The sequence below is a fragment of the Ambystoma mexicanum genome, chromosome 12 (genome assembly GCF_040938575.1).
Source record: "Ambystoma mexicanum isolate Mex_15411 chromosome 12, UKY_AmexF1_1, whole genome shotgun sequence".
Taxonomy (NCBI): Eukaryota; Metazoa; Chordata; class Amphibia; order Caudata; family Ambystomatidae; genus Ambystoma; species Ambystoma mexicanum.
The window spans coordinates 879,583,324-879,608,169 of NC_090936.1; the positions used below are offsets into that span (position 1 = coordinate 879,583,324).

Genomic DNA, 24,846 nt, shown 5'->3' on the forward strand with positions numbered 1-24,846 from the left:
CAAGCAGGGTGCTATTATTCACTTATTCTAGGTTTTAATGTACTAATTGTAACTAGGATATGCTGTTAGGCGGCCTATTTAGTTGCAACTACTGCACAGTTACGCTGTTGGGTAGACTTTCTTCTAGCAAGCTGGAATATAGGTAAGCTGTTAGGGAGACTTTTTTTATTTTTTTATTAATGTAACAACGCCACAGGTATGCTTTTAGGTGGAATTTTAAGTGCAATTTAGGGGGACTTTCAAATTGCAGTACTAAATTCAATCAGGGCGCTTATTAGGCACTTCTAGATTCAAGCAAGGGGGCGCTGTTAGGCACACTTCTAGATCTGAGTTTTGTACAGAGGATATTAGGGACGCTTCTATATTCCACTAATAACTCCAGGTTATCAGGCACGCTTTGCACAGAGGGATATTATGCACACAGAGCGGAATTAGGCATACTTCCAAGTTCAAATTTACAGAGAGGCTATTAGGGACACTTCTGAATTCAACCAGGACATGTTATTAGGCACACTTAAATTCAGGGCATGTGTGCTATTAGGTCCACTTCTAAATTTAGCTTTGCAAAGATAGGATATTAGGGAGACTTCTACATTCAACATTGCACAGAGGGGATATTTGGGCACACTTCTAAATTCAAGTTTTGCACAGAGAGGTTGTTAGGCACAGTTCTTAATTCAACTTTACACAGAGGATATTAGGCACATTTCTAGATACAACCCGGGCACGCTATTAGGCACACTTCTAAATTCAACTTCGCGCAGAAGGGATATTTAGGCACACTTCTAAATTCAGCTTTACACAGAGATATTAGGCACACTTCTAAATTCGATTTTGCAGAGAGGGGATATTTAGGCACATTTCTAGGTTCAACCAGGGCACGCTATTAGGGACACTTCTGAATGAAACTTTGCATAGAGAGGCTATTAGGGACACCTGTCAGTTCAACTAGGACATACTATTAGGCATAATTCTAAGTTCAACTTTACACATGGAGGATGTTAGGCACAGTCCTAAATTCAACCAGGGCACGCTATTGGGCACACTTCTAGATACAAGCAAGGCGCACTGTTGGGCACACTTCTAGATTCAGTCAGGGCCCACTAGTGGGCACACTTCTTAATTTCAACTAGGGTACGCTATTGGGCACAATTCTAAATTCACCTTTACACAGAGAGGATATTAGTCACACATTTAAATTCAACCAGGGCACGCTATTCGGCGCACATCTAAATTAAGCGTTATACAGAGAGGATATTAGGCATAATTCTAGATTCAACTTTACCCAGAGAGGATATAAGGCGTAAATCTAAATGCAACTTTGCACAGAGGCGATATTTATTAGACAAAGTTCTAAATTCAACCAGGGCACGCTATTGGCACACGTCTAAATACAACCCGGGCACGCTATTAGGCACACTTCTAAATTCAACTTTGCACAGGAGGGATATTTAGGCACAATTCTAAATTCAGCTTTACACAGAGCTATTAGGCACACTTCTAAATTTGATTTTGCACAGAGGGGATATTTAGGCACACGTCTAAGTTCAACCAGGGCACGCTATTAGGGACACTTCTGAATTAAACTTTGCATAGAGAGGCTATTAGGGACACCTGTCAGTTCAACTAGGGCACGCTATTAGGCACAGGTCTAGGTTTAACTTTACACAGAGAGGATATTAGGCACAGTTCTAAATTCAACCAGGGCACGCTTTTGGGCACATTTCTGAATTAAGCTTTACACAGAGGATATAAGGCACAAATCTAAATTCGGCCAGGGCACGCTATTAGGCACAATTCTAAGTTCAACTTTACACAGGGAGGATATTAGGCACAGTTCTAAATTCAACCAGGGCACGCTATTGGGCACACTTCTGAATTAAGCTTTACACAGAGGATATTAGGCACAAATCTAAATTCAACCAAATGAAGTGCCTTATAGCTGCTGGAACTGGGGTTTCTGAGCACTGCGTTTCTCATAATTTGAACGCAGGAATTTATAGCATTGGTTTATTGGAGGCAACTATATTCCCTGCGTTGTGTTTTGCACTTCTCCATTTCGTCTTTTTCTGTAAAGTGTAGCTTTTCTTTTTTTTTTAAATTAAAGTTCAGCAATCCTTATGCAGAAGTTCGAACACTAGCTTGTGTGCTTTGACGCGATCCATCTTTTAGTGACTTACTGACCGCTATATTGCAACAGCGTTGTTTTAGCATGTGAATCTAGACATCCTGTGCATTTGGGGAAATTAAACCTCGGAGCGGAATCATATCGGTTTGTATTTAGCTAACAAGTGTGCGCAAAATATAAAACTTTAGTCCTGGTGATTGTGTGGGGGCTCCCGTGTCTCATTCTCTCCCACCCCACCATTCTACCTTCACCCACCCATTGTAGCCCCACTCTGCCCCATCCAGACTACCCCCACCGTACCACCATTCTATCAGTCTTCCCCCACGAATCCCTATGTCCACCCAACCTACCTCCACCCTCTCTACCCCTTTTCTTCACTCACGCTTTTGACCGCCACCCACCCTACCCTCAATACACCCACCAACCCTAACCCCATCTCTCCATACACCCCCACCCACTCTACCCCAATCTATCCACTCCCACCCACGCTCTACCTTTACCCACCCACTGTAGCCACCCTCAACCCCACTGTAGCCACCCTCAACCCCACCCCGCTCCTCACCCTACTCCCACAAGCACTACCCCAATCCTCACTAGCTACATTTAGTAGTCATACACAGTAAGCACGAATGTGCACACTACAAATAATGCAACCATTGTAAAAAGGTATCTGCTGCCACCAGCTTGTCTTTAGGCAAATAGAACCCAAGTGGAAATAGCTAGGGTTGTACAAACGTATCCCCACTACACTGCATTGTAAGCTGCTGTGTGTACTTAAAAGAAGTAAACAAAAAGGTAAAGACAAAAAGGAAACCATTTCAGAGTCCAGATAGTCTGAAGGACTGATCAGTTTCCCCATAACAAAATGAGCAAAAGGCCAGCAGAGTGAAGCTGAAGACCTCACTTCCGTGTAAAAAGTTGTGTGGCTCCATCCAGCAACCTTCCAACAAATATGCCAGAAATTTGTTACGAATGTCGCGAACCACTAATGAAACTGCTGCATCACGTTGGAGGGTATATGAATGAAGATGTGCGACTTCTGTACGGTTTCAAGACAATGTTCATGTTTCTACTTCTACCGCCCAACAGATCTCCCAATCAAACAAATAGTACAGCTAGATTAATTATACCCCTTAAAGACAATCTGTAAGCAGCTGGATGTCAGGTTTGCCAGGCAGTTGAAGATAGACAAAATAAAAGTCACTGATCTAGCTTCATTGGGTCCATATGCTTAGGAGGGAAGATGCAGACAACCTGGTTTTCTTGATCATCCATGCCACAGCTGAGGCACATGCTTAATTGACGGCTACTACCAAAATAATTGTCAATTTACGACTGATGTAGTGAGCAGCACACAGGCAGCAGCCTAACAACTATCAAAACCAATCCATTTTACTACCAGCCAATGGCTTTATGAACCACAGGGATTTTGCCCTCAAGAACCTTACCTAAATTGCCTTGAGAAAGACCCTCAGGGGTTGAAACATGTGTCGGCTGACATTCACTTAACAAATATGTAGAAGCTTTATTTTCAATGTAAATAAAGAACTCTCAGGTTTAAAACCACATCAATAACGCGCAAGATCCTTCTATAAACAAGGGTCCAAATACTTACTTTGCAAGGTAACCAGGACACTCTTCTTTAAAATCTTATTTTTAAGGTTATAGTGGTAAATTAGAGTAAAATGTATTTTTTGCACGTGTATGAAAGTCCTTTGCTGTGAGAGGAACAGTGCACAGCAAAAAAAAAAAGTGCCATTAAACCCAGTAGTTTGGGCACCATGACTACTTACAAAGTGTGTCAAGTATCTGAAATTGTGGACGTAATTTGTTGACTGTAGGTATATTTCAAGACAATATAGTACCCAGGTTTGACTAGTTTAATGTGATAAGCATGTCTCAAGCAGAAAACAAATTTCCAAATCTCTTTGAGAAAATGGATTTAGAAAACTGTTCACCGCAACACAGCGTTCAACTGGGAAACCAGGAACCAAGCAAGATAAGGCCATTGCGAGGTAAAGCTTCTTGTACCTGTTAAATAAAATTGCATCACCGGTGGCAGCCTAGTTTATAAAAGAAATGGCAATGCTCTACACAATAATGGCATCAGGTTTGCAGAAGGTAATGCATCATTGGAGAAATTGTAACCCCCTTAATCAAGTTATCAAGAATTGTAGAACTGTGATTGAGTGGTCACAAAAAAACTACCAGGACAATTTGTTACAGGGGATAAAATAAGAGCAGTTGTGCTTTTTAAAAGTTAAACACTTCACTTTAATTGCAGTGCTCGGAATAACCACCGAGAAGCCTGAAATGTATTGCTTTGTAAAAGAATGGTTTTACAAGAAAAAGCTCAATGGGCGGGGTTCTAGCCACCCAAATGACAATTTCTTGTTCAAAGCTACAGTCGCCCAATGGCACTGCTCCTACGTGGCTGTGAAAATTATTTAAATTTTCTTAAGAACATCATGTAAACTTCTTTCCTTCACTTTAAACAGCTAGCATTCACCACAAACATTAAACAACTCCCCCACCCCCTCAGGAAAAAAAAAATTTAAAAAAAATAAATAAAAAATAAACTTACCCAAGTAAGATTTCCAATGTACAAAGCAATTCGCTTTCCTGTGTAGGTGTATACAACATTTGGCGAGGACCCTTTACCTACATCATCCCCAGACTGTGGAAGGGTGTCCATGTAATCACGGTCCTCGGGAGCATCGCCATTGTTTGCTGGGGAGATGACATCTTCGTACAAATCTAACTGGTCATGTCCAACATACTCTGCCTCCTAGGATAAACAGGAATTAAATTATTAAAGCTGAAGGCGAATAATGTATATTGGGGACACACCCTTTACATCGTTTTCATGAGAATACTAGATAAAGGCAGCACTCTAACATGGCTCATCGTTGCTTCCCCACCAGCCTTCATTTAACATGAAAATCAATTCGTTACAAGGAGGGTTCTAGGTAAAAACTTGAAATAGACGTATTATTTATGTAGTGAAAATCTAACTCGTATTCTTCCAGAAAGGCACATTTATTTTAAGAGAGCCATTTTTCTTGTAATGGAATGAAATGACACTTGGACCACACAGGACCAAAAGTTCTTAGACTCACTGAAGCAATAATACACACTTAGACCAACAATTGGAATATAATGGGCTCTTTACTGGCCCTTTTATTCATACAAAGCATAAACATACAAATGAGTCTTCGGATAAAAACAATAAGTGGTTATACATGGAAAAACATATACAGGGACAGATACAAAGATTACACCACCGTTAGTGCAGCTGAAGGAGACAGCTTCATCTCAGCCACTACGACACTACCCAGTCCCAAGGCAGGTAGGCAGAGAGAGCATACGCGCTAACGGGGTCTGGAGCGGAGGGTCCTCCCTCTCACCGAGACTTCCTCATCCAGGGTTTCCAATTCTCTGTCTACCCCCTGGATACCTCTCCTCTTATGGGAGGAGACATCCCCCACACCGCCTAAATTTGCCAACCATCCCCGGCCCAAGGACAGACAGCAAGCATGGGAGGCATGGAGTGGAAAAATCCAGTTTCCCTCCCGCACGCTCGCTCCCAGCACCCCTTATCAATGCACCTGCACATCTCCAACTCCCTTCTTGGCTCGTCCTTGAGTAAACGATACATTAGCTATCCTGCGCAGTGAGCTCATCTGCTTCAAAATATAATACCTCAGTCAAGGCAGAACTCCTGTCTGCTTTCTAACTGAGCTCACAAAAACAGACTTTCATTCCGGTTTTGGAAGCAATTGTCCAAAATGGCTGCACACCAGCGACATGTTTTTCATCTCAACTTCACATATGCTTTACACTCCACCCTTTGGACAATCAACTGCCATAACCAAATGAACAAAAAGGCGGTTCTCTAGAAGACAAAACATCCCCCATACATTTGGGATGCATGAGATACAACAACAAATAAAAACAATGAACGCAGCAAAAATCCAAACAATGCAATGCCCCTGGAATCCCCGATTCCCACAAGCTCCCGTCCAAATTTTGAGTGACTTGAGAAATTAGGTCCTTCAACCCGCCAATATGTTTCTCAAGATAACAGGAACGGTCTTCCAAATCAAAACACATCCCTTCCAGAGCAGTGCAACCTAAATTATGCTTTAGAAGACAAGTAATCAATAGCAGTTATATTCTGCAAAATAGCTTTTCTAGAATTTTTGTTATCTAACAGCTCAGTCAAAGCTCTAGAGGTCTCATTGAGTCCCTTCACTACCACACAAGCCAGCTTAATTAAGGATGTATAACCCCCAGCTGCTAAACCAAACCCCTCACCCCCACAAAAAAAAAAAAAAAAAAAAAAAAAAAAAATCGCAAGGGCCAACACCTTAGTTTCAGATAACAAACGCACATTAGAACCGCAGTCATGGGATAAATCAATATGATGAACAGCACATGTTAACCGATGAACAGCAGGTTGCAAAGGAAACATCATTAAGTGTAAATGCACAAGGGCCACTAGAAATATTATCAGGAATATATGAATAGGTAAAGTTCCCACAGGAGAAGAACCAACCCATAGGAAGTTTCACATGGCTCAAATGGCTGGCAGTCAAAACAGTAAAATTACAGAACATTGTATTAGAGACATCAGCACAAACATTTGTGGATCGCGTACACAATGGTTTCTCAAAATCCGTGCTGTCACTATTATTCAAGTCCAGTTGCAAGCATTTGCCAATTAATTTGGGATCACAAGTCATTATATAACAAAATGCCAGCAGGAGCAATATTGTAGGTGATTAAGTGTAATATTTCTCCATTTACGGTCAGTATCAGCACAGAACTGGCAGTACTCCTAGATAGAAAAAGATCCTCTGACATCGGAATCCTCCATGAGAGAATAATTGTGTATTACTCCAAACACGCGCCGTAATACAGGGACCGGCTTCGGCACAGCCACGAGGCACATCGAAATCAAATTCACAGAGTCATGAACATCAGCCAAGCAAAAGTGCGAGATGCTTAGCACACGACGGACCAAAAAGACCCATATCTTCTCAGGTTGTTCAACGATGATTACAGCATAGCCATGCTGCACAAAAGACATGGAAACCGTAGAAGGGGGGCAAAACATCACGCCCATGCTCACATTGTTTCTCAAGAAGCCACAATGCCGCGTAGGCGAATCGGCGCCTGGAAACGCGGTCACACCAGAGCAGTCAGTCATCATCCACATCGTGGCATTCAACTGTAACATGGCGTCATCATGTCTGTTACAGGCATTTCCCCGGACACTCCCAAATGGACTCCACACACATCCACAAACACCACGCAGAGAGTCTGCAAACAAAAACAAACATAAAAAGAAAATATCAGCAAAGTACATCACTCACGTAAGACATGGATTACTTCCCATAGTAGCATTTCTTCTGATTGTGCCTGCTTAGATTCACAGCCTGTGCATTTAGTCCGACATATACTGGTAACCGTGGAGTAAGGATCGAAAGGGGACGTCGACATGCGAGTGCCTGTATAACACTACCCCTAACGCGACATGTAGTGTACCCAAAATCCCTCACGCGTTGCGGTCCCTCAGATTGTATTTTTTCTGCCGCGAGGGAGACTTCTGACTATCGTGAGTACAGATAAGAGTAGTAAGAAGTCTATGTTTTTTCCATAGAGCGGGGAGGAAGGGTGGGCGCATTTGTATCCAAGCAGATACAATCATCAGAAATGCTATTACGGTAAGTAATGCATGTCTTCCAATGCTTGTGAATCTGCTTAGAATCACATGCTGTGCATAGACTAGCGAGCAGTACCCGGAGTTGGAGGTGGGATGTGAGAAGGAACAGTAGTGAAATGAGGTCGTAGTACTGCTTTTCCCACCCGAGAATCAGACATAGAATGAGTGTCTAGGCAATAGTGTTTTTTAAAAGGTGTGTACAGAACTCCAGGTTGCTGCCTTGCAAATGGACTCGAGGGGAACATGTGCAATGAATGCTATGGAAGCCCTAGTGCCTCGAGTAGAGTGTGGTCTAGGCCTGAAGGGCAGTTCTCACTTGGCCAGAGTGTGATGCAAATGACAATCTGCCTTGAGATGGCTGATTTGGAGACAGGGTCCCCCTCTCTACCAGCAGCCACTGAAACGAAAAACTGGTTTGTTTTCCTTAGTGGTTTAGTTTTTTCCAGATAGTACAGGACTGCACTGCACACATCCAGTGTGTGCAGGCTTCTTTCCACCACGTTAGTGGGGTTCTGTTGACTGGTTGACATGGAACTTAGAAATTAATTTGGGTGCAAACCGTGGGTGAGTGCGCAGAACCACCTTATCTCTGAATTGTGACAAAAGGGTCTAGTATTGAAAAGGCCTGTAGTTCACCGACTCTCCTTATAGAAGTGACTGCCACTAGGAAGGCCGTTTTGTAAGCGAGTGCCTCGAGACTTGCCTTGTGCATGGGTTCAAAGGGAGACCCTCATTAGATCCCATCCGGGAGCCGGGTTAGAACTAGGGGGATGAATTATTTTAACCCCTTCCATGAAAGCTTGAATTACTGGGATCATCTTTTGCTGGGACCTGTATTGGCTGAAAGTGCAGCTAAGTGGACCTCCAAGGAATTAAAAACTAGACCATAGTTTAGTAGGTGAATTAGGTATAGTACAATGGGAGTAAGGGAGCAGTCAATGGGATTGATGACGAAGCGTTTCCATTTATTGGAGTAGCAATGTCTGGTGTTAGGCTTTCTTGCTTCTCGAAGTTTGTCCATGCATCTATGGTGACAAATGTATCACCATTGCGCTGCACTGTAAAGTGCTGTGTTTACTGTTAAAAAGTACAAGAACTCAAAAAGGGAAACAAAATGTTTCCTGGTACTAATAGTCTGAGATAAGAACATAAAAGCAGCAAAGGCATATTTCACAAAAAATGTCAAAACTGAAGCACAACTTGCATGATCTCAGTCCCAGAGCAAGCCAGACTTTCCATGGTCCTTGGTATATAAAAGAGTAGCTTTGCCTTCAGGTGGCACATTCCTCCAGAAAATAACGGTTGCTGGCAACAGGGAGGAGGCCCCCCTCAAAAACTCACCTACAAACATTCAAGGACTATGAAGACCGTCCATGCACTCCTCCATACAGAAAAAAACATCTTCTCTGGGCCCCAGATATCTTTGGGCGTACTGAATACATGCATTAACTTTCAGAATTCGACCTCCAGATCAAAGCATGCTGCCATGTCTTTCAGCCAACCCTGAGCAGACAGCGTAGAACCTTTCATCCATGCCCTAGCTACGCAGCGTTTCATGACGGGCCATCCCCCAAGCCCTAGAATCTTTCAACACCATTATTGAGGTTACCCATCCACCGCAGTGCACAACTTGGCTCCCAATCACGTTTGGGGCGGTTGGGGAACCTCCCATATTGCTGGGTACTCCCACCCTTAAAGAAACCCTGTATCCTGAAAGACAACATATAGTGCAGCTTACAACACTTCACAAATTTCCCATATAACATTCCCAAAAGCTTTTTCACGAAACTGGATACAGCATGTAGAATGTTTCTCTGGCACAATCGTAGGTGCAGACTAGCACTGCACAAGCTGCAGACACCGCATGAACAAGGAGGCATCAGAGCTCCCAGTTTCGAATTGTATTTCATGAGTCAGATGCAATTTGGCATGGGCTGGCTGTCCGACAAACCAACCCTAGACACTTACTTGCTGCAGCCAGCCTGCAGCCCGCTCTTCCTGAAACTAGGGACATGAATGCACAGCAACCACTTGCAACACCCCCACACACCTGCTGACATTAGCTAAGGCCCTGTGGTACAGAACTTGTAAACTAATAGGAAACATGTTGCCCTACTCCCCCCAGATCCCATTGGTGGAGAACAACCACCAGCACAGCGCTATCATCAGAAAGCACTGGGAGTCCAAAGAAGTAGCAACAGTGGGCGACTTGTTACAAGACAGGAGGGCGACTGACCTCATCCCTTGTGGCCGACACTGGATTACATAAGGGCAGTACACATTACACACGCCACACTACTACAATCACTGAAGCAGATATGGCCCACAACAGGACACCAGTTGAAGCCATGACAGCAGTGGCAACACTATCGACATATCAGAGGGCGGTCACGCAGTATCCAGGCTGTACGAACACTTTCTGGCCCAACAGGTGGATGTCACACTACACACCCGCCTAATGTGGGAGAAAGACCTGCAAGCACAATTCACAGACCGACAATGGCAACGGGCGATCTCATATCCCGAACACATGTCACGCAATGTTAGACTGCAGCTCCTACAGCGGTAGTTGACACAGGGCATACTTCATGCCTCAGAAAATGTCGAAGTTCAATCGTTTAAACAAAAATCTTTGCCCCAAATGCAATCTAGAAAATGCAGATATGCTACACATGTTCTGGGCCTGCCCTAGGATCCAGCAATACTGGGAAGAGATAGCCTTGAAGTTGTCCAATGCAGCCATAACCCTACAAATACAATCCCCTGCTGCTTGTTTGCTAGGTATATTTCCACGCCCCAAAGCAACTAGACATTTGCAAACAAAGACCTGGCATTCGCGAAAGCCAAATGCAGGATAGCAATGGGTTGGAAACGCACAAAAGCTTTAACGTAGGACTATGGTGGCAGGACCTACAGAGATGGACCACAGCGCCCCACCAGGGTCAAGGAGGGGGAAGCGTGGACCTTGAAGCTTGGAGGGCCCTACTGCAGGTAGCGTTCACTACCACACAAGCCCAGACCTCTCAGGAAGCGCTGGAACAAACGCCCAGTGAGCAAAGTGGTATACAACCACACACAAATGGCCCTGTCTAACATCATCATTTTTGAGTGGTATGAATAGTGCACACGTTCTCTTTGTTGCTAGAGGGTGGGGGGGTATGAATAGTGCACAGGTTTTCTTTGTTGCTAGAGGGTGGGGGGGGGGGGAGTGGGAATAGGACATTACTAAGCAGACTAATAATGTCTGCTCTCTCCGTACTATATTCATCATTTGATATGCATGTCCATTTGTTACTGGTAAAACAATAAAATATAAAAATTTAAAAAAACAACAGCACAGCTGGCCAAACCTCTTGAAGATCCTGCTGGGGCACCTAGGTGTTAAATACACCGGGTGTACAAATCTAAAAATGAATTGGTTTCAACTTGTAGTTTAGGAAGATTGATTTAGTTTGGCTGCCTAAAAAAGCACACTGATCCTGGAGGCATTGCCCTACCAACAGCTCTCCACACCACCCCTCAACCTTGCAATATAGCATTGAAACTAACCACCCAGCTTCCTAATCATTTAAGTGGGTGGGGGGCATGTGTTGGGCTCCTGGGAGAAGAAAGCAAGAACCCTTTAATCCTATCACACAGCCTCCAATACATGAAATCAATGGAAGAATGCCCACCTAGATACTTATAGATGAAACACGTAATCCCCTCCATCGCCCCTGAGTGAGTGCATTCTGGATACATTTCTTTGAAGACTATGAATGGACACTATATTACAAGGGAAAATAGTTGGTTTAATGATAAAACTGCAGGAAAGATTCATAGCATCTAAAGTTTATTATACACAAGGGTAATAAGTATTGGTACACATAATCGAGATGTAAAAACACAGCAATATTGCTATCCAATAGGAAGCCTTTTAAGTATTATGGGATAGTAGTTTCTCTTGCACTACAGCATAGATACAGGGCCTTGCTTCGGGTCCAGAGCTATTCTCTGGTGCAAAACTGCCCCAAATGGGCATTTAATCTGCCTTTCGAGTGGAGGTTAGACTCTGGCATGCAGATTATGATGTACATCTTGACAACACCCCCTGGCCGACGTTGTTCTAAGTGACTGTCCCTGTTACGGGCAAAGAGTGCCAAGGAACCCATCATCCTGCTCCCAGTGTGATTTGGATGTCAAATCAACTCTGGCTGCTCTCTCGCTGGGTTCACCCAGCCTCTTTTGTGCTTAAAGGGCTGCACTAATTGTGTTGAAATTAGTCTGGTCCATTCAGGGGTGGTCTGTGAATTTTGGTTTGGGTCCTTGGTTTAATTTCGCTCAATGGATCTTTACAGTCATAAAAATAAGCCTCTGCTTTGGTCAATTATTGGATGGCCCCTTTCTGCTGCTTTATAGATGTGGTGCAGCATCATGCTGGATTCCCCGCAGTTCTTCCTCTGTGTTCTATCTGACCACGTGTACCACAGTAGTTTTGTTTTAACATTCTAGTTTTCCGTGAGCCTCGGAAGGCTTATCTGGAGAAAACTCAGTGTTATTATTGAACATGGCGCGTTTGACATTCTCTTCGCCTGGTATTACTGTTGGTAGTTGCATATAGCTCAGGTGTCAGGTTTCTGGACAGCCCCGACAGTCATACCAATATCCTGCCGGGATTGGCAGCAGCAGAAATCACTCCTTCCACCATCTGGGAGGCATATTGGTCAACAGCTATCTGTGGCTGCCTTCTCACATAAAAGAATGGCAAATTCTACAAACTAACCTCACTGGAGGTGCACAGATTAGAGTATTTTTTGCAAGTAATGTTGTGCGCAAGAAATAAAACATGGTTTTACTTATCAAAATTGTGTTCATATAAACTCATTGCACCCTACTTATGGGTACATACATGTATGTCCAATTTACGACAAAAACTTTAGCATAGAAGACAATGAATTAAAATGTGTGGATATTGTTGTCCAAGATATGTCCTAAATTATCAGGCTTTTTTTATAAGCAAGTAAAAATAAGTTTTAACTCTACAGCAGAATTTGTTTTAAATAAATGTTTCCATGCACATTACAAGATGCATATTCACCTCTTCAAATCAGACAGTAATATTGGTAGAGCTTCTTTTAGTTCTACATGTACTTCAAAAAAATCAGACCAGGTCCGTTGAGCTGTGTAGGTGAATCAGCGGACAGGCCACCCATGTTTTTTTCCCCCTATTTTTTGATCGGTTTACTTTTACTCCCCGTTTCTTTGTTGGAATATTTACCTACTTTTAGGAAATAAAAGTGGCTGGTACAACACCTACTGTTTAAAACCGAGGCAAAGCAGGTTAGCATAACAACCAGCTACCAGGAGCCACTTATGACTTCCCGCAATAGTCACATATCTAAGAAACACTAGCTGCTGGTGAAGGTAACGGGCACGTTAAGTGTGCGTTTTCGCTTGGGAGACATGCTAAAGCATTTGAGGTTAGTAAGGGGAAGAAGCAGAATGATTCCCACTCTGGTATGGGGCCAATGCAATTGGTGAGAGTGCAAGGTATGAGGGTGCATTGCGGACGATAGCGTCATCCATGTAGGGAAGGGTAAGCCAATGTAAGGAATTTAAGGAACTTAAGGAACGTCAATATGGCTCGGTTGCACATAGCGATCCAGCCAACATTGAAACGAGAGGCGCTATGAAGAATGTATAGGGTGCGGGTGATTAAGTTCAGTATATTCGCCAGTAGAGTGAAGAAATATAGGGGGCAAGGGAGAAGACTGGCACAGTCTAAGAAGACCGGTGGCAGTTTGTATAAGGTGTTCGATAAGAGTGGTAGGCGAGGAGAAATTATTTCCCAACGGTACGCATCTTCATCCTATTCACAGTAGAACTACTAGTGAATATGTGGTTGCTGTCAAAAAAAGCATACGGATGGACACCTTATGTAAGGTAGGCATGGTATCACAAGTAGGACACTGACACACAAGAGAACAGTTTCAATACTGTTATTAAATATTCGTATGGGTGACAGAACTCCTATCTAGCCCTATAACTAGGTTGGGAGTGTTCTCAACACATCAACATAAAAGAAAACAGTCCTAATAAAAAAATTGGCCTACAGTAAAAAAAATAACGAATGCCTGTCAAAACAAAAATATGTGAAAAGGGGGCGTGTAGTTCAAAAGAAAAAAAAAAAGAAAGTGTTCAAAAGAAATTTCAGGATGTCCAAGTTAGGCATGGGTAACTCTTCCCCACGTTTAAATCACGGGAGGTTTTAACCTCAACTGCCATGGGTTCCCCCCTCCCGCCCCCCAGTGCCAAGGCCCTTTTTGGTGATTTTGGTATTTCGCCATTCAATGCCTTCTAACGTTTTCTGTTTCATTAACGCCTTAAGTGCCAAGGACAATATACCTTGCCCTTGGCACTAAAGGGGTTAAAAGAGATCTTGCCAGGTGGCTGGCTCAAACGGGAATCGCACACTTCAAACCATTTGGTACAATCCACAAGGTTAGTTTTTTCCTTGACATAAATATTTCCACACCCGAATCTTGTCAGGCTTTCCTTGCCTTCATTTCAAAGAGACAGTTTCTTTATAGGCGTCCCTCGTCTTGCTTCCAAGCTCAAAAAAAGAAAATCATCAATCTTTCAAACTAGACCCACCAGTCTTCTCTTGGTGTATGTCTAGGTTTCTCTTTGGTCTTTCAAGTTCGTGACAACACAATTTCCCAACAGATCCCTCGGGTTTCCCTCACCCGAGTCGGGACCTCTCCGTACTGTAATGTTCTAAACTTCACTTCAGATTGTTTTTTTACTTTCCAGAAGACTTTCGAATGTGCAAGGGTTTGATATGTACCTCAGCATGACCACTTTGACTCTCACACTTATCACAGTTTATACGTGCTCTCCTGGCATCATTTCTTTGTAAATGTAGTGGGACAACATGGGGGCAGTTGGTTGTAGTCTTCGCTCTGTTTCATACAGGTAATCTTTGCTTCTCTTCGTTGTCTCGCCTTCCCAGTTGTATGCGAAAACGGGGATGAGGGGGTGGATGTGTGTTTGAAAATACCCCAAAAAGACAGAGGATGTGTGCAATTGTGGATAGGTAAAAGGGGGATATTGTGTCTCACCTAGGGTATTCCCATGAGAATGACCTTGGGCTCCCCTACACAGGAGACCCTCCCACGCTCGTCCTCCCCCAGGGTTGGGATCCAAAAGCGACGGCCCTCCCCTGGCCACCCAAAAAGAGGATTCTATGGGTCCAAATGGGAGAATACCCCTAGGATTCTCACACTTAGGAGAGAGAAAGAATGCAAGGGGGGGGGAAGGATGTGAGGGGAAAAGATGAGGTACATTACTTAAAACTGGGAAGAATTCCATCAGACATCTAAGTGCAATCCAATGGAAGAGAACACAGGCTAGCAGTAATGCATACAGAGAGGACAGAATCAGACTAGGGAATGAGAAGATTTTCAAGTAATCCGCAAAGAGCAGCTAGGGAAACGGAAGGAGGGTACTAGAACTGTACAGAAATCGCCAATTTACATCTATGTTAGTATTCCAACAAAAGAACGAGTGGACATGCATGCCAAACTTACTATTCTGCCTAGAATAACAGCATGCAAATTGCCACACTCAAAAGGTTATAGTAACAGCTTCAACTGGTAGAATACTGAAAAACAGGGCACTGAGCAATCCGAAGCTAGTGCTGCAAGAACAAAAGGGTACCCATAGCTACTTAACATATGGGTATGAATGTATGGAATTTATAAAGTGCAAACTTAGCTGAGAAGCAATGTAGCGCTGTACAGAGGGAATACATGCAAGTGGTTACAAAGCAAGGGTAGACAATAAACGAGAATAAATGGGGGGCACAAGGGTGTTCCAGATGGAGAAAATTTGAGTTTTAGATAAACTGAGCGATTGGAGAGGCGCTCTTTGAAGGGGTCTTTAGGTCCCGCCTGGGCTAGTCTTATCCAACTTGGTAACTTATTCACGAGAGCTGGAAAACGGTCCCTCTTTTGCAGCCGTTATCAGTAGGACAACGCACCAGCATTCTAGATGGGGGGAGTTCTTTGGCCAGGGAGATTGGGGTCTTGGTTGTGAATGCTTTTTAAATAACGCAGGCTGTTTTGAAAATGAGGTAGCCATTGCATCACCTTGAGGATGGTGGAAAAGTGGTTGCATTTTCTTATGTGTACTGAAGCATGCTGGACGTCTATCGGGGACATGGTGGTATCGGTCACTCCAAAGGAGAGTGCATACTGATACCATGCTGCCTTGGTCCTGTTGGCAATGTGTATTTTGGACAAGAGGGCAGAGTCTATGTAAAACACAGATCGTGCAAAGGGTTACAGTTGGAGTGCTATGGCTTTGTGAACTAAAACATGCATAGCAAAGACGCATGAATCCAGAGAAATTGGTTGCATTTGTTTTAATACTGATAGATACTACTGTGGAGTGGAGGCTGTCCTTAGAAATCAGTGGTAACATTGTAGGGTGGCATAGACATTACTGCAGAAAAAGCCATGCTGCTTGAAGTCATTGGGCAAAGTTATTGCATGGGTATACGTTTATATATACAGACAAATAGAAGGAATATACTTTGTTTTATTAACACATTTAAGAACCTACTGTAAAACATATACATGGTACATATGTACAGCACTACACTGCTTCCTTACTCAGTTTGCCGTGAAGAACCAAATACAGTGGCGATTGACAAAATTGGTTGATTTCCGAACTTCTGCACCAAGAGAACTTGTTCAATTCAGAACAATACATTTGCCCACAGTCAAAAGAGTTATAATGGACAGACATGCATTTTTTTGGACCTGGCATTGAGTCAGTCTATTGAAAGACACCCCACCCGCCCCCTAGAGCAGAGTGTTGTCCGAGATTATCCACCATTCAAAAGGCTTCTAAAAACACACCGACATCCATACAAATTGCACCCAACATGAGCTTTTGATGCTCTAAAAGCCAAAAGACACAACACGGGTAGCACCATTACTGCCAAGAACACAACAGTCAGTGCAGTACACCAAAAGAATTACATAACCATGGCTGCACGGGCCAACGCAGGTTTTCATTCAAGAATACGTTTGCAATTTTTTTTATTTGACTCCTCACATATTGTTTGGGGGATTTTTCACAGCCCTCTGATGAAGGGTGTATAACGATCTATCCAAGGGTAAGACATGGTTCCAAACATAAGATACACCAACATCTTTCAGGGTTCGCTCAAGGGAGGGGAGAAGGCTGGCCCCGGACAGTTCGTTTCAAAAGGTAAAGCAAAAGAAGACACTTCTAGCCTGCAACTTGAATGACAATGCATTACTTACCGTAAAAGCATTTCTGATGGTTGTATCTGCTTAGATTCACATGCTGTGCATAGGTCCGACATCCAGTGGTCACTGCGGAGTATTGCATTTTGTTTTTCGTAGTCGAAAAGGGACGTCGACAAGGCGTGTCTGAAATACTATCCCTATAGTGACGTGTGTTGTACCCACAATCCCTCACGCGTCGAGGTCCCTCTGTTTGTATTTTTTCTGCCCTGAGGGAGCCTTCTAGACGTGAGTGAGTACAGAAAAGAGAGATATAAAAGGAAGTCTATGTTCCTTCCATCCGAGCGGGGAGGAAGGGTGGGCGCATGTGAATCTAAGCAGATACAACCATCAGAAATGCTTTTACGGTAAGTAATGCATTGTCTTCTGATGCTTGTTAATCTGCTTAGAATCACATGCTGTGCATAGACTAGCGAGCAGTACCCGGAGATGGCGGTGGGTTATGAGAAGGAACAGTAGAGAAAAGATGTCTTAATACTGCCTGACCCACCTGGGAGTCAGATCTCGAGTGTGCATCTAGACAGTAGTGTTTTGTAAAGGTGTGCACAGAACTCCAGGTAGCCGCTTTGCAGATGGACTCAAGGGTAACATTTGCAATGAATGCTATGGACGGCCCTGTGCCTCGAGTAGAGTGTGCTCTAGGCTTAAAGGGCAGTTCTCTCTTAGCAAGAGTATAGCAGAGAGTGATGCATTGAACAATCCATCTAGAAATAGTGGACTTTGAAACTGCATCCCCTTCTCTTCCTGCTGCCACCGAGACGAAGAACTGATTAGTCTTCCTCAGTGGTCTCGTTCTTTCCATGTAGAACATGACCGCTCTGCGCACATCTAGTGTGTGTAGAGTTTTTTCTCCCGAGTTGGAAGGATTTTGAAAGAACGTTGGCAGTTCTATAGACTGTTTTACGTGGAATTTCGATATGAACTTCGGAGCAAACCTTGAGTGCGTGCGTAGAACCACCTTATCTCTGAACTGTAACGAAGGGGTCTAGAACAGAAAGAGCCTGTAGTTCACTTACCCTCCTGATGGAGGTGATAGCTATTAAAAAAGCAGTCTTAAGAGTGAGGTCTTTAAGAGATGCTTTGTGCATGGGTTAGAAAGGTGAGCCCATGAGTCTGGTAAGTACCACGTTAAGGTCCCATCCGGGAGCTGGGTCAGCTATCGGGGGGTGTATTCTCTTTATTCCCTCCATGAAGGCCTTTATAACAGGGATCTTCCACCACGACACCTTGAGTTGGGAAGTGGTGTATGCAGAAAGTGCCGCTAGGTGGACTTTAATGGAATTGAACACTAGACCTGAATCCAACAAGTGGGTCAGGTATAAAACAATATGTGTGGGAGAGCAGTCAATCGGGTTGATGCTTTTTCCTCTGCACCAGATGACAAATCTCCTCCACTTGCTAGAGTAGCAGTGGCGAGTGTTAGGTTTTCTGGCTTCCCTGAGGATGTCCATGCATCTCTGCAGGAGCTGTAGATGTCCGAATTCTATGATCTCAGGAGCCAAGCTGCTAAGTTCATGTTCTGGGGGCATGGATGCAGAGTCCTGCCCTTGTCTTGTGACAGCATGTTGTACGGGCAGGGGAGTTTCACTGGGGGAGATAGAGACATCTCCATCAAGTGAGCGAACCATGGCTGTCGGGCCCACATTGGGGCCACCAGTATCATGGTTACTTGTTCCTGGTGCATCTTGTGCACCACCTTGTTGAGAAGGGGAGTCGGGGGGAAAAGTGTAAACAAATTTCCCTGACCATTGCATCGACAGACCGTTCCCCTTGGATTGGTTCTGGGGATACCTGGAGGCGTAACTTGGGCATTGTGAGTTCTCCAGGGTTGCGAACAGGTCTATTTCTGGGAATCCCCATTGTGTGAAGACGTTGAAGACGATGTCTTCGTGCAGTCGCCATTTGTACTCTTCGGGCAGGGGCAAATCTCTGCTGAGTTTGTCTGCCAGCAGATTGAGTTCCCCTGGTAGATGTTGTGACAGTAGGAACATGTTTTGTTTGAGAGCCCACTTCCATATATTTTGGGCCAGTTTGGACAGTCCTGGAGAGTGGGTGCCCCCCTGCTTGTTGATGTAGTGCATGGCTGTGGTGCCGTCTGTAAGGACCAACACAGTTTTGCCTTGTAGGTGTTCCTGGAAGGCTTTTAGCGCCTTGAACACAGCTAGTAGCTCCAGTAGATTTATGCGTTTGGATGCTACTTTCGGAGTCCACACTCCGTGAGCAGTCTGATGGGATAGGTGAGCCCCCCATCCTGTTAGGGATGCGTCTGTGGTTAGAGTGGCTTCCGCCGCGGGTGTGGCAAAGGGTTTCCCTTTTTCCAGGTTTTCCTTTGTCCACCATCGTAGCGAGAGAACCAAGGCCTGCGAGACCGCCACTGGATCGTCCCATAATCCGCTGGCCTGACACCACTGGCTGTTGAGCCACTCTTGCATAGGGCGCATGCGCAGGCGCGCGTGAGGTACCAAATAAATACACAACGCCATCATGTCTAGCAAGCGCATTGCTTTGCGTACCGTCACCTCTCGACCGGTCACATATTGAGGGATCTGAAACAGCATGTTTTGGACCCTCTCGTTGGAGGGGAAGACGAGGCCGTCCTTTGTTTGAATTAGAGCCCCTAGGAATTGTTTGATTTGGCTGGGGTTTAGGCTGGACTTCTTTTCGTTGATGGAGAAGCCCAACTGGAACAAAAGGTCTACAGTCTTGGGTATTGGAGAAGCATGTTTCGTAAGAATCCCCTGTTATGAGCCAGTCGTCGAGGTAAGGGTAAACTGGGATGGACAACCTGCGCAGGTGGGCCGCTGCCACTGCCAGTACCTTCGTGAATACCCTTGGTGCTGATGCTATGCCGTAGGGTAGCACTCTGAACTGATAGTGTTTGCCCTCTATCATAAACCTGAGGTATCTTCTGTGCGCTGGCAACATTAAAATATGAAAGTATGCATCTTTCATGTCCAATGTTGTCATGTAATCTCCCTGTGATAGCAGTGGGATCACTTCCTGTAAGGTCACCATACGAAACTTCTGGGGTTTGATAAACTTGTTCGCTGGGCGCAGATCTAATACAGGGCGCATGGTTAGATCCTTTTTGGGTACAAGGAAGTACACTGAATAAATACCTTCCGTTACCTGAGATAGAGGCACGACCTCTATGGCTCCTTTTTCCAGCAGTTGTTGTACTTCTTGGAGAAGGATGGCAAGGTGTTCCGGTGTCATGCGTCGTCCCCTCGGGGGTCTGTATGTTGGGGAACTGTTGAATTCGATGCAGTATCCGTGGGCTACGGTGGAAAGTACCCAGCGGTCTGACGTTATTCCCTCCCATGCTGGAAGAAAGGATGTTATCCGGCCCCCGACCGGTGTTGCATGGGAGGGGATGCAAATCTTTGCGTCACTTGGTGTTGTTGGGGGCTTGGGAGCCTCTGGGGGTGGACCCCCGCCCTCTCCCTTTGCCCCTGCGCTGTCCTCTTTGGCTGTACTGCCCACTGTTGGTCTGGTAACTGGTGGCAGGGTACTGCTGCTGCTGATTCTGCTGTTGGCCACGAAAAAAGCGTTTGTTGCCATAGCCGCGTCTGGTAGTGGGCTTAGAGATCTGGTCAAGAGTCTTGATAGTATCGAACTCTTTTTTAGCCATTTCCAGAGCCTCATCCACCGCCTTCCCGAAGAGGTTTGAGTCTTCAACGGGTTTATTTATTAAAGACGCCTGTGTCTCCGGTTTGAACCCCGAGTTGCGCAGCCATACATGGCGTTTTAGGAGTATTCCCTAAACCAGGGAACGTCCCGCTGTCTCAGCAGCATCCAGAGAGTTCTTTACAATACTCTGGTTGACCTGGGTTCCTTTGCCAATAGTTGAAAGCGGCGTGTACGTAATGGTTCCGGCACTTCTTCGGCGTCCTTGCGCAGTTTGGCCCACTGCGCGTCCGCGTAGCTAGCTATCAGAATTGTTGTTGGCAATTCTTGCCGAAAAGGCAGCCGAGGATGTGACTCTTTTAGCAAGGGCATATAACCTCTTGCCCTCCTTGTCAGGTGGTGCCTCACTGGTGGACAGCGGCACCCCTGCCCTCTTCCTTGTATTAGTTACTACAAGGGAATCCGGAATGGAATGTCCCCAGATGTACAGCGGGTCTGAGGGTGAAGGAGTGAAAAGTTTTTCAATCCTTGGATTGACTCCTCTGATTAGTGCGGGTGTGGATAGCGAAGGGATGATTCTTCTCTTCACTGAAGCGAGGAGGGGAATGGTCTGGCTGACTGGGGGTTTCTCCTTAATTACTCTTTCCACAAAGTCTATTTCCGGAGAGATCTCCCCAGTGTCCAGTTCGAAATGCGCTGCTGCTCTGCGCAACAGGGCTTTGAATGTGGGCTGATCATCAATGGGAGACATGTTTCTAACAGGTGAATTGTCAGGAGGATTTAGGTTCAGGACATCAGTGTCCGAATATACTGATGGGGATTGCCAGGGATGAGAAGGTCCTTCTTTTGGATTTTCTCCTAAGCCTTCTTCTACCATGTCTGGGCTGTCTTCCAGACCTTCCTCTTGGTTCGGTCCTTCATTGTCCACAAAATCATCCTCCTCTTCTAAGTATTGTTCCTCACCAGTGAGGTCATACACATTATGGAAGTCTAAGGGTGTGTCCTGCCTCGGGTATTTGGCCCTGGGGTCCTCCTGAGGCCCTTCTCTTGTTCTCTTGGGAGTGGGAGGGTTCTGGGTGTTCATAAACCTCTCCATTTTCTCCATGCAGAGATGGAGCCTTTCCATGGTTTCATGGGGTACCCTTGAGCGGTCTAGCGGGGGAAAATTAGTGGTATCTTGCTGAAAACGGCTCAACCTCTCCCACAACGTCGAGGAAAGTGTCCCGTCGCCCTCCGAAAAGCCTTCCGGTATGCTGGGGGTCCCCCCGACTGAAGGGGGTAGTCCCTGTTTTTCTTCGGGCTTTTTCGGCGTGTCTTTCGACCTTTGCGTAGCGCTCGACGTGTCTTTCAGCGTATGCTTCTGGGCGTCGGCCACAACGATCCTCGCCAAGCTCTCTGTGACTCGTTTGTCAGCGGAGGGCTGTGGTTTCGACGTTACGGGTGTCGAACGTTCTACGGCGGCGTGCGCTCTCTGCTGGTGCGCGCCGGCCGATGGTTTGGGGGCGGCGCCCTTGTTTGCCGAAAGCCCAGTCGCTGGTCGCGGCTGCGAGAGGGGCTTCGAACCCGAACGGTCCGAGGAGGCCGCCGGTATAACCTGCGTCTCCTTGGGCGCTGATGCTTTCTTCGTCGAAGAAGAGCTATGGGTTGTGTGTTTATGTGTTGTATCGTGTGCGTCAGTGTCGCCGGGGTGTTCATCCCCATAAGCAGGGCGTGAGCCGAGCCCGTCGGGGCCGGGGACAGACGACGAAGAGCGCGAGCGCTCTTTAGAGGGGTGTACGACTTCCGTAGCGGAGGTCGTGTTATCACATTCCTCGTCACTGTCGGTGGTAGCAGCGGCGGGTGAAGACCCGGCCTTCGACATAGCGTAGGCCGCCCACCTCTTGACCCTACGGTCTTTTAGAGTCTTTGGCTTTAGAAGCCGACAAGCCGAGCAACCCTCCTCTACGTGATCGAGGGGCAAGCAGCGGTTACACCGTGAATGCTTGTCCTTCCAAGTAAACTTGCCATTACAAAGTGGGCAAAACCTAAAGGGTGTCCTCTCCATAGCCGAGGCAATAAACCGTGATAACTACCCCAAGTGAAAGGAAGGGGAAAAGGAAAGGCATTCTCAGAAAAAGAATCAGAGATGTCCCACGACCCCACTCTCCCTACTGTATTTGGCCTGCAAGGCCAGGCCACGTGTTCGGCAACGCCGAAGGATCTCCTCCGCTCGTCCCCTCCGTCGAAGATCTTGCTCGACGGAGACAGCTTCACAACTGCGTCGAGGGAGGGATCGATATATTAAATCTTTAAACAGGAAAAAACGACCAAAGGTCGAGGAGATGGAATCTGCAATGTCTCTCGAGGAGCTCCGCGTAAAGGCGACCAGTAGCTGGGCGGAAAAAAACAATCTGAGGGACCTCGACGCGTGAGGGATTGTGGGTACAACACACGTCACTATAGGGATAGTATTTCAGACACGCCTTGTCGACGTCCCTTTTCGACTACGAAAAACAAAATGCAATACTCCGCAGTGACCACTGGATGTCGGACCTATGCACAGCATGTGATTCTAAGCAGATTAACAAGCATCAGAAATTTAATATATACATGCACACAAAGCACTGAAGGGCCTGGACTGACACTTCCTTATTCTATAAAGCTCGTAAACTGTATGACATGTAGTCCGCACCGAGTAGTAAACCGAGAATATTTTAGTTGTATGTGGTAGGGGTGGGGGTAATACATCTTTAAATTCAAGCAATATACATTACTCCTGTTCAGAATCCACATATCAATATATGAACAGTCAAGCAGGATTTGGGCCAATTGAAGTATATGGAGAAACGGAATGGGGACTGACTGCAAAACATAACTAGCCCCACACCCAAAGACTATTACAAACAATTTACCAAAACCCCAGGACGAGTACTTACGGAGACAGTCACTGAGATTGTTTAGAGACAGTGAAAACCTAGAAACTACAGAGTTTCTTTCACGGTTTTGCAACAAGGACCAGGGGCGTGTGAGCACAAGAGACAAAACCACACACCTCTGTGCTCCCAGGAGGGCAACCCACCCGTCCGAAGCAGCTATGGAGAAGGCACCAGGAAGACTGAGCGACCGTATCAAGAGGGTTGGGATAGGCAGCTAAAGACCTGCCCGTCAACAAGAGCAGTGTATTGGGTAAACTACAGACCTGCCCAAGACGGAGCTGACGGAGTAATGGCAACCAACCTAAGCATGGGAGGCTCATTAACTCAAGGCACTTGCTCCAAGAATATTTCACTGGGAGGTAAAAACAATGACCCAAAAACTCTCAGCACAGGACAATTAACAGTCCAGCAAGGCATTCAAGTAGCCAAAGAAGAAATCTGGAGCAAAGACAAAAAAACATCAACCAGTATTGCCAAGCCAGGTCCTCAAAAGCAGCAGCCCATATAAATGCTAAACCTCCAGCTATGCAGGTAAGAATTTGAAGTGTACAGGGCCTCCCCTAAATATGCATTCTGTAAGTTGCTGGACTAAGCCCTCCTTCCAAGCAAACAGGCAGACAAAGGTTTTTTCAGGCATCCAATCAGATATACAAGCAAAAACTCATGGCCAACTACAAAGTGTGTTGGTTAGTCCCGGTCAGGAAAGTAATGTAGGCCAGATAACAGCACTCTAGAGGATACAGGGCTGGACAGAGTGAGCCCACGTCAGCACAACAGGTATTTTGTGTCAGCCTTATTGTACCCACATAGAACGAGACTGCCCAAAACAAAATAGCCAAGAGTAGGCACTAAATAAAAATGCATTAGTAACCAATTGTCCACCAAGCTGATATAATGGGGCTACTAACACAGCAAAAACGAACCACCCTGATGAAGCCAAAACAAAAATTACAGTAGCATCAGCATACTCCACAAATGTAGGGTGATAGCACCTCTGTCCTAGAAGCCATGTGGGCTACCACAGGCCAGCACATGAAAAGGCTACATTGACAGGAGAACTTCAGTAAAAGATCCTGGAAAACCTAAAGGGAAAAGGGTTTTTAAAAACGGGTGGGTTATAGTGGTTGGTTA

The 24,846-nt window shown here is 45.4% G+C and overlaps 1 protein-coding gene across 4 annotated transcripts in view; it reads right to left on the minus strand.

Moving 5' to 3' along the window:
- Positions 1-24,846, minus strand: part of CPSF6 (cleavage and polyadenylation specific factor 6) — a 539,228-nt gene that overhangs the window by 496,528 nt on the left and 17,854 nt on the right. For all 4 annotated transcript variants that reach the window (XM_069629368.1, XM_069629366.1, XM_069629367.1 and 1 more), the window contains exon 2: positions 4,713-4,916. In XM_069629368.1, the coding sequence (XP_069485469.1) occupies positions 4,713-4,916 (204 nt within the window). The remainder of the gene's footprint in view (positions 1-4,712; positions 4,917-24,846) is intronic.